The 9,206-nt window shown below is 37.1% G+C and overlaps 3 protein-coding genes across 13 annotated transcripts in view; 1 reads left to right on the top strand and 2 right to left on the bottom strand.

The window, feature by feature from the left end:
* LOC108950314 overlaps positions 1-1,585 on the bottom strand; it is a 4,036-nt gene extending 2,451 nt beyond the window's left edge. For both annotated transcript variants that reach the window (XM_018815762.2, XM_026838648.1), the window contains exon 1: positions 1,098-1,585. In XM_018815762.2, the coding sequence (XP_018671307.2) occupies positions 1,098-1,226 (129 nt within the window). In that variant the 5' untranslated portion in view covers positions 1,227-1,585. The remainder of the gene's footprint in view (positions 1-1,097) is intronic.
* The window catches only part of LOC113474052, a 9,012-nt gene extending 6,012 nt beyond the window's left edge, over positions 1-3,000 (bottom strand). Inside the window, exon 1 of the mRNA XM_026838647.1 lies at positions 1,584-3,000. Within this exon, the coding sequence (XP_026694448.1) occupies positions 1,584-2,308 (725 nt within the window). The 5' untranslated portion in view covers positions 2,309-3,000. The remainder of the gene's footprint in view (positions 1-1,583) is intronic.
* Positions 3,001-4,266: 1,266 nt separating this feature from the next.
* The window catches only part of LOC100182782 (5'-3' exoribonuclease 1), a 17,862-nt gene continuing 12,922 nt past the window's right edge, over positions 4,267-9,206 (top strand). For all 10 annotated transcript variants that reach the window (XM_018815758.2, XM_018815756.2, XM_018815753.2 and 7 more), the window contains exons 1-10: positions 4,267-4,388; positions 4,747-4,910; positions 5,557-5,670; positions 5,837-5,923; positions 6,051-6,148; positions 6,364-6,507; positions 6,927-7,019; positions 7,419-7,554; positions 8,017-8,141; positions 8,668-8,811. In XM_018815758.2, the coding sequence (XP_018671303.1) occupies positions 4,878-4,910; positions 5,557-5,670; positions 5,837-5,923; positions 6,051-6,148; positions 6,364-6,507; positions 6,927-7,019; positions 7,419-7,554; positions 8,017-8,141; positions 8,668-8,811 (974 nt within the window). In that variant the 5' untranslated portion in view covers positions 4,267-4,388; positions 4,747-4,877. The remainder of the gene's footprint in view (positions 4,389-4,746; positions 4,911-5,556; positions 5,671-5,836; positions 5,924-6,050; positions 6,149-6,363; positions 6,508-6,926; positions 7,020-7,418; positions 7,555-8,016; positions 8,142-8,667; positions 8,812-9,206) is intronic.

The raw sequence follows: 9,206 nt of genomic DNA, 5'->3' as shown, positions 1-9,206 counted from the left end.
CTGTGGGTTTCCATTGTTCCTCAGTGTTTCAGCAGATTACACAACTTCATGGGATGACGGAATATGATTTGTTGAAATGTTTTTTTCATCTTTTGTTTATCATCATCAGGTATTGGTTGTTGAAGTTTCTTACGGATTCTCCCATATTCCAACCAACATATCAATGCCTCGTAATAACTGTTGGTATTTTGGTAGCCAAGTGCACATGCATAATATAGATCTCTGTGCACCAATGTTGCTGTATTCTTGTACAGTTGTATTAATTGTTTGGCTTCATCCATTAGTTCCAATCCTTCTGTGGGTTTTCCATTATTCATCAGAATTGGGACATAATAGCACAACTGCAGGATTTTCATATCATAGGTAAGGTTCCTCAATTTTAAGAGCTTTTTCCAATGTGTGTGAATTTTGAAAAATTTATTATCGTTGAGCAACAACAATGTTTCAGAATATGTTGAAAGGCTATGTAGCTCTATATCTTTGCTTGGTTCAACATTTTTCTCTTTTTCAAACATTTCTTCCAGTTCCTGGACCTTGGCTTCAACTTCTGATCTTGAACCTTCAAAAGATTTTGTCTCCTCGTTGTACGATCGTTTTACAATGCTGGCCAACTCACACACTTTAAGTTCAAACTTCTCATTGACTGTAAGCTTAGATTGGTTCACTTTTGAACACAGTTCGATAACCAGATCATATTCCTTGCATATAAATGCAACTGTAACAACATTAGTATTCATTGGCAATTCACCGACTTGTGATGAGGAAATTGTTTGTTTGGCAAGTTCTAACACATCTTTATATAACCCGAGAATAGATAAAGATTTCATTTTAAGTTCAACAGGATCCGCCATAACAAGCCATTCTAATGACAATCTACGGTAATCTGCTTTATATTGTTTTAGCGATTGTTGCATGAACATTACAGTCATGGTGAAAGAGACAAGACTTTGTTTTCCAACAATTTCAATCAAACCAGATGTAAGATCCTCATCAACAGAACCTTCCATAAAATCATCATCTTGTTGTCCCTTTGAATGGTAAACTTTTGCGCGAACCTCACAAGCCACTGCTACCATGAACTGGACTTGGTCCGCCACTTTTTCACTGCATTTGCCTTTTTCTTCCAATCCATCAATGATATCAAAGCAGGATGATGCTTGTAGTGAATGTAATCGACCGATGGCTGAAATAAAGATGGTTGCACCTCTGTAGATTGCTCTCTTCATGTTGTAAATTTGCAAACCCGAGATAACATTGCTTTTGTTGATTTATTATGTTAAACTTTTCTAAATCTGTCTTCTATTTGTTTGGACACAGTCATGAACTTATTGTTTTCATCATTTTTTTTAATCCGTCGATGAGCATTTTCTTGATATTTATTACAAATTGCTTCATCACCAGCTACAAAGCAAGCCTTGGATAAAACATCAGCCACATGGTATCCCTGCTTTACTTGTTCATCGCTGTCCAAGTATTGAACCATTTCATCAACTGGTTTAATAAATTCAGTGTTCCAAGGTTTATTTTTAGTTGCTGGCCGTCCAAGTGGGCGTATGCAAGCGTGGGCTACCATCCCATCAAATGTTACCCCATTTGGTGTAACAATGTCTGTAAACCAGTCTCTATACCTGGGGTTTATACTTGGAATTGCAACACAGTTGATCATGGTTTCTCCGAGGTTGATTAAGATGATGTTGAAGATTGTGGTGAACCATCTGAAGTACTTCATGATCATCTCCTGATCTTTCATCTTGGCATCATCATTATCAAGGACAATGATGTGTTCAAAATCTGAGTACAGAGTGATTTCCGATCGTGCCAAGGAACCCAATCCAACTACAGCATATTTGCATGGTGGTGCTCCCATAATCTCGATGCATTCATCAGAAATAAACCTCATTAACTCAGTGTACCTTCTCGTAACTTCTTGTTGAAGTTTTATAACATTTAAGATTTTCTTCTTTTGTAGATTAATCAGTTGATCATCTTCTAAACCGTATGAAATTTCCTCAAGCTGGGTATACCTTGTACCAAAGTCTTCTCGAAGGTTATCTAGTTCTTCTTTCACCTCAGATGCCAAAGAAATCAAATCAGCGTCAAGCTTTGCCGCATCTGCTTCCACCAGAACTGCTGAGCATAAAGCTTTAAGTTCATCTCTAAATATTTGATTCTTTGGATCCCTCACAATAGCAGCGTTATACAGAGCTGCACTACGAGTCATGTTCAACATTTTATAGTCAGGTTTATTTTCATAAATCTTGGCCAACTCATAGAGTACCACAGCTGCTTCAGGTTCAGTTCCTATCATTTCTTTCCCACCAGAATCACACAAATCGTTCAACTTTTGAGCAAGAATCTAAACCTCCTCACCAACCTCATCTTGTATAAAGTCATGTTCCGTTGATTTCATTTTAAAACTTTCATACAGAGAAGCAACTCTTAGACATCAACTGTTAACAAAGTCTATAATGTAACAATGCAACCGCAGCTAACAAAAATACAGAGTTTATAAAACTTTAAGGCAACTGTGCTTAAAGTTGAATTCATGTGTTAAAGAAATAGTTCAGTATACGAAACGCAACGCTAGAAATTGCTAACAAAGTTTATAATACCACAACCCTACTGTAGCTACAGTTAACATACACTTATAGTTTGATATGCCTCAACTCCACTGTAGCGAAAACGTTATGCTTAAATTCCTCTGAAATATTTCAGCTTACAAAACACAACGCAAGTGGTAGCCAACAAAGTTTATATATCAGTGGTGTGTAAAGGACACACACTCAAACTTATAAAATGACAACAAAAGGAATTAAAATTAACTAAAAATGGAAATTAGCAAACATACAGGCTCTAATTGTAGTAATTTTAATCAAAAACAAAATTCCATTCATAAACCAATGGATTCTGTTGCCCCGCCATGCGAGGTTAAATAAGTTACATGCGTGGTAACTTGTAAGCATCGGGTACGAGGTGTATAAAACAGAACACTCGTGTTATAACGACTGTCGTTGCCCCGCCATGCGAGGATAAATAAGTTACATGCGTGGTAACTTGTAAGCATCGGGTACGAGGTGTATAAAACAGAACACTCGTGTTATAACGACTGTCGTTGCCCCGCCATGCGAGGGTAAATAAGTTTCATACATCCAAAAATCTAAGCAAGACAAATAAAAATAGAAAAGATTTCATTCATCATATTTAACCCCACAGATCCTACTTGAAGAAACAAGGGGTCAAAGTATTCCAAGCACCGAGTAGGAATGAGAATCTCATCCTCCGAATACTTCCTCCTGAGGAGAAATCAACTATGACATCATACAGGGCTTTGTTGAAGAAGAATGAGGTTTGTTTGTTGTTTGCTGATAATGTTTATAATGTTACTGTAGCCACCAGACATTATATAATGTAAAATAGTCTTTTTTGACTCCTTTGATATAAACATTTAATTCAAAAGACATTTTGCTAAAGCTCTTTAACACAAGATAAGTTCCCCTTTTCTTTGATATAAATTTATAACGGTCGTGTTAGGGGGAGATGGGACACCTTTAGCACGTAATATCCAACCGTGTTTTAACCAATTAACAACGGTTTATGGAAGTCGTGGGGATACGAATTTATAATTCCTTGAATGTTCTTTGTTTACTATCAAATGGGACGAGAAAATACAAAAATGGAAAGGTGTCCCATCTTTCCCCACCCCACTATATTATTATTATCACACACTATTGTTGTCCCATAGCCTGAATTCAATAAATAAATGGTTAAATACCAAGACGTTTGCTGAAGGCTCTTTCACTTTTTTTTATCACCAAGTTATTAATATTTATAATGTTGTTAATCCCAGAGCCTGGAGTCGATATCGGAGCGATTGTTGGGTGAATCGGTATACGTTGGTTGGCCTCATATGGCTGAGGGAAAAGTGGTGGCTGTTACTGATGGAAAGGAAAAGGTGGGGGGTTATATATAGTATGTTGCATACTTGCATAGTATGTATATGGGTGTATGTGTATTGGTATATATATGTGTATGGGTTATATGGCATGCATATGGGCATGTATTCCACTATTATGTGTAAAACACCCCAAATGTTTTGCTTATTTTTGTGGATAAATATGTGTGTTCTTTTACTTTTCTAATGTTNTTAATGAATATATTTGTGTCTGTGGATAAATGTACATTGTTCCGCACCTTTTACATTAAGTTATATTATTATTTATTTTATATATTCACCACTTTATCTCTGATATGATATCCATACAGGGCCACCTACCAGGAACATACAACGGTTNNGGCAACCAAAGTTCCAAGCATAAAGTTGTGTGGAAGATGATGGAGAAGCATGAGGTGGAAGCTTTTCATGGAGATGTTAAGGATATAAAGGATACGTAAGNTTTGTGGTGGTGGTGTGTACTATGTGTTGTAAACTGTGTGTGTATGGTGTATACTGTGAGCATGAGGTGTGTATGTATGGGTTATAAGCTTGACAGTGGGCATATGGTGTATGAAACCACATGTGTGTAATACCCGTGATGTAACTTGGCATTAAGCATTAGCAGGGGCGTATTCATTAGGTCTGGTCCCCGTCTCCTTGTGGAAAATAAGGCCTGAAATAAACATGCTTCATTGCGCTGCATATCTGGATTTTATCCACCGCGTAAGGAAATCTTTTAAAATAGAGTTGTGCCATTTGTATGAATGCGGTGTGTATATGAGTCTAACTCAGTGTGCATGAACTACGAACAGGAACATGGGCAGACACGGTATAAACATAGGAGACACTCGAGTCATCTTATACCGTTCACTTATTACTGGGGAAGAAATATATATGTGGTCGTAATGGTGAGATTACATTGGAGAAGCAATGGTCAAATACTATGCAGACATTTGCATTGCAGACTGTATTAAAGGTAGGTTGTGTTTGGTTGTAACTTGTAATATAACTGTTATGCTAGAATATACCAAATGCTGTTTCTTGTTGCATCATCACAGAATACAAAACTAAATATGCAGCAAATATACCTGGCTAACTCATGGATTCATAAATGTAACCTTACCTACATGGCATCATAGGTATTTAGATATAACTTTTAACTTGTATTATTTTCCCATCTTACCCCTTGTAAAATAACTTATTATCCTCACATAACCCCACCATTCACACAGGTGACAACTATGACACAGAATAACCCTGGCTATATTATAAGCTATAAATGCGTTTATATCCGATTAACAATATTTACATAGGACGTGACAGTTATTTAAATATAACTTGTATTTTCCCATGTTATCTGTTGTAAAATAACTTATATTATTCATTCTAATTACCTGGCATACATACAGAACAACCCTAACTAACTTTGTATGCATAATACAATTAACCATATACACCACACATGGACATTACAGTGAACTTATGAATGCAAACTTAGAAGTAATTTTATTTATCCCCAATTGACCATACCACTACCATATACATAAGGTCCTGGGTAACTTATGAATAAATGTATATTTATGAATAAATCTAATATAATCCCCTCTATACACCACACACAGGACATCACAGTAAAAGAACAAACCATGAAATCGGTCACCACGGTTGCTGAGATGTTTCCACAAGATGCCCAAGTATTCAACCTTGGTGTTCCGCATTATGGTTGTATGGGAAAGGTAGGCTGTGTATTATCTATGTATTGTAATCAGTGGGGCAGCCAGAAAAAAAATTGGGAAGTTTAAAAAAAATAATAAAATTTTTTTATATAATTTTCTTTTTTTATAAAAGGGGGGGAGGCTGCGCCATGCAAGGTTATATAAGTGACATACATTCAATACACAGGTTTGCAGCACACATGGGGGGAATGCTACTGTATTGTTCAAGATACCTCCCGAGCCAAACCTTACAAAGATATTCAAGAAAATGCATGTAAGTTATAACAATATCTTTATTTTAGGACTTCACCCATATAGAATGAATAGAATAATTTTAACATTGTGCCGACCACTATACAACAGTATCATACACCACTTACAATAAAGTTATTACCCCACAGACAATGTCAAGCTACCATCCAGGTTGGAAGATCGCTTCAAATGTTGGGATCACTGGTTACCTGTTGTCCAGGATCACGGGGTCTATTTATATTTACTAGTGAGTTGGCAATGATGTGTTAATAACGCTGGACAATCAAATAAATCTCATCTTGTGTATGCGTTATTATAATCAATGCTGTTGAATTTATATGGTACAGGGTATGCGGGCCTACCCTCATCAATTTATTCTTAAAATATATATAAATTTACTCCAACAACCCATTTTATACCGTTACCCAGTTTTTTTTAAATCGTTTCCACTTTTACAAACAGTCCTGAAACTCGCAAATGGAGCATTGGTCTGAACTTAAAGTTCACCAAGGAGAAATCAGGGATTGCTGGTTTTACTAAAAGGAAGGACAACGAATGGTTGTATTCAGATGCTGTGACTAAGTTGTTGCTGGCGTATAAACAAAGGTAAGAGGGTGCATGGTTCAAGTACCAGGCAGAGTACCTGTTGGGATGTATGGTGCCTGGTATGTAGGCTTTTTGTCTTTTAGAAGATTGTTTGCTGTTTTAATCCTTTTTATTTGCTGTGTTCATGTTTTGGGTAAAAATTGCGTTTAGGAATTGTAGGAATTGTATTTTAATTGGCTGGCGGTTTTAAATATGAACATAAAAGTAAAATCCTTCTTAAAAGTTGTTTTTAGATGAATATTGTCTATTTTAATGAAAATAAAGTTAGAATTAATGTCAAAGCAGCATTTCTTATGTGTTGTTACATGAAATAATGTCAATGAATGCATATATGGGACCCCTAATAACCCCTTTAATCCTAAATTCCCCCAAATACTGTTTTAATTAAGTAACCAACCAAGTAACCCCTTAAAACCCAGGTTTCCCCGTGTGTTACAATATCTTGAGGAAAGTTTGATGAAAACATCAGAAGATTCGTTGGATCTTGAAGCTATGATGGGGAGTGAGGGAATGTAAGTAAGGGGTGTGGGGTTCAAGTCCCACTGTGGGGGTGTGGGGTTCAAATACCACTGTGGGGGTTTGTGGGAATAAAAAAAGGGGGGTTTGGAGTTCAAGTCCCACTGTGGGGGTGTGGGGTTCAAATACCACTGTGGGGGTTTGTGGGAATGAAAAAAGGGGGTTTGGGATTCAAGTCCCACTGTGGGGGTGTGTGGGAATGTAAGTTGGGGGTATGGGGCTTAAGTGTTTAAGAATAACGATATGCCTGTTGGAAACAGTTTATATATCAGAAATAAAAATTCAGAATCAGTAGCCTAATACTGTTTATATTATGAGGGAATTGTCTGCCAGTTACAGTTTATACATTGTGTAAAACTTCATAAAAACAATGTCTTAAGCATTTTTTTCACTAGAATTGAGAAATTGCAAGAACTTTCCAAATGGTTAAAGTCGTTACCCTCATATGGTGGAACTAAGGTTCATGAAAGTTCGAACACAATAGAACCCATTGTTGTGTCAGCAATCGATGAGGAAATACAATTGTTTAAGGTTTGTGATGTCACTATGGAGTATGTAATGTAAAAATATGTGCTGGGCCAAAGGTTGACCGCTTATCTCTGGATTAGAGGGTACAGGTTTGAGGCTTGGTGGTTCTACCAGTGGTATATTTATGTAGTAACTTGTAAGCGAATATAAGGTGTATGAAACAGAACACCCGTGTTTTATTCCATTTCTGTTCTATATGGGTGAGGAGATCCTTTGCAAGGACCTAGGACTTGCACCTAAACAGTGGGGTGGGGGAAGATGGGACACTGTTTAACTCGATTTTCTCGACCCATTTAATAGTAAACAAGAAACATTCAAAGATTTATAAAACTATATCCTCACAACTCTTACAGACCATTGTTAATTGTTATGTGCTAAAGGTGTCCCATTTTCCCCCACCCTGCTATATTATAAATAAAGGGTTCAAATGTAAAGATACAATTCAAACACATTACACCACCACAGAACAAAACCAAGGACAAAACAACAGAGGTAAAACTGAGCGTTCTCTCGCATTACTTATACCGACCGCTGGTACAACAAGGTACACTAACCCCTGATAAACAAGCGAAACACCATGAACTTGACAGGTATGGAATATTTATATGTATTTAATATTATAATGCTTCCACTATGGGATATTTTAAAGTACAAGCATATTTGTCAAAATTGGTCTTCATTTTTAAATGTTTTAATTTAAAAATTAAAACATCTTCAGTGAAAATATATGTGCTTTAATGTTTATATTGAAACTGACCACAACATCTGCGTTTTATACAACTATATAAACTTATGTAGGCTTTCTATGTTGGTTAGATACTGATGCTCTTGCTACCAGGCATAATATAAATAATATATCAGTGGCTAATCTGGTATAAAAACGTAGTGTGTTTCCAACGTTCCGTCTGCCATACGGCGAGACTTCATAGGGGTTCCAGTTTTTATACCAGATGAGCCACTAATATATTATTTATACTATGCCTGGTAGCAGAAGTAACAGAATATAGTTTAATATAATTTGACTCTTATGGTGTAAAAACTTAATTTTATTTTGTAACTGTTTGTTATATTTAATTTGAATATTTGAGATTTGATTTTCTTCCATGTTTTTCCCAGGGTGGTAAACGTGCGCGAGGGGCACACCGTCCCCCTTGGTCTACGCGGCACCATAATAGGTATTCATACACGTGGTAGTAGTGAACAAGGGGTGGTGTTTGATGTCATGTTCGATGATGAGTTTATGGGGGGGCTTACGCTGGGGTAAGTTGGTACAGGGGTAAGTTGGTACAAGGGTAGGTTATTGTAGGTGGGTTAGTTGGCACAAGGGTAAGTTGGTGTAGAGGTAAGCTGGGACAATGTAAAACGGTACAGGGGTAAGTTGGTACATGGGGTAAGTTGGGACGGTGTAAGTTGGTACATGGGTAAGTTGGGTCGGGGTAAGTTGGTACATGGGAAAAGTTGGTACATGGGGTAAGTTGGTACAAGGGTAAGTTGGTACATGGGTAAGTTGGGTCGGGGTAAGTTGGTACATGGGGTAAGTTGGGACAGTGTAAGACGGTAAAGGGGTAAGTTAGTACAGGGTTATTTGGGTCGGGGTAAGTTGGTACGGGGGCAAGTTGGGGTAACTTGATACGTGGGTGAGTTGGGTTAGGGTA

The sequence above is a fragment of the Ciona intestinalis genome, unplaced genomic scaffold (assembly GCF_000224145.3).
Source record: "Ciona intestinalis unplaced genomic scaffold, KH HT000101.2, whole genome shotgun sequence".
Taxonomy (NCBI): domain Eukaryota; kingdom Metazoa; phylum Chordata; class Ascidiacea; order Phlebobranchia; family Cionidae; genus Ciona; species Ciona intestinalis.
Note: the sequence above shows the minus strand (reverse complement) of the source record. Positions and strands in the feature narration are given on the sequence as shown.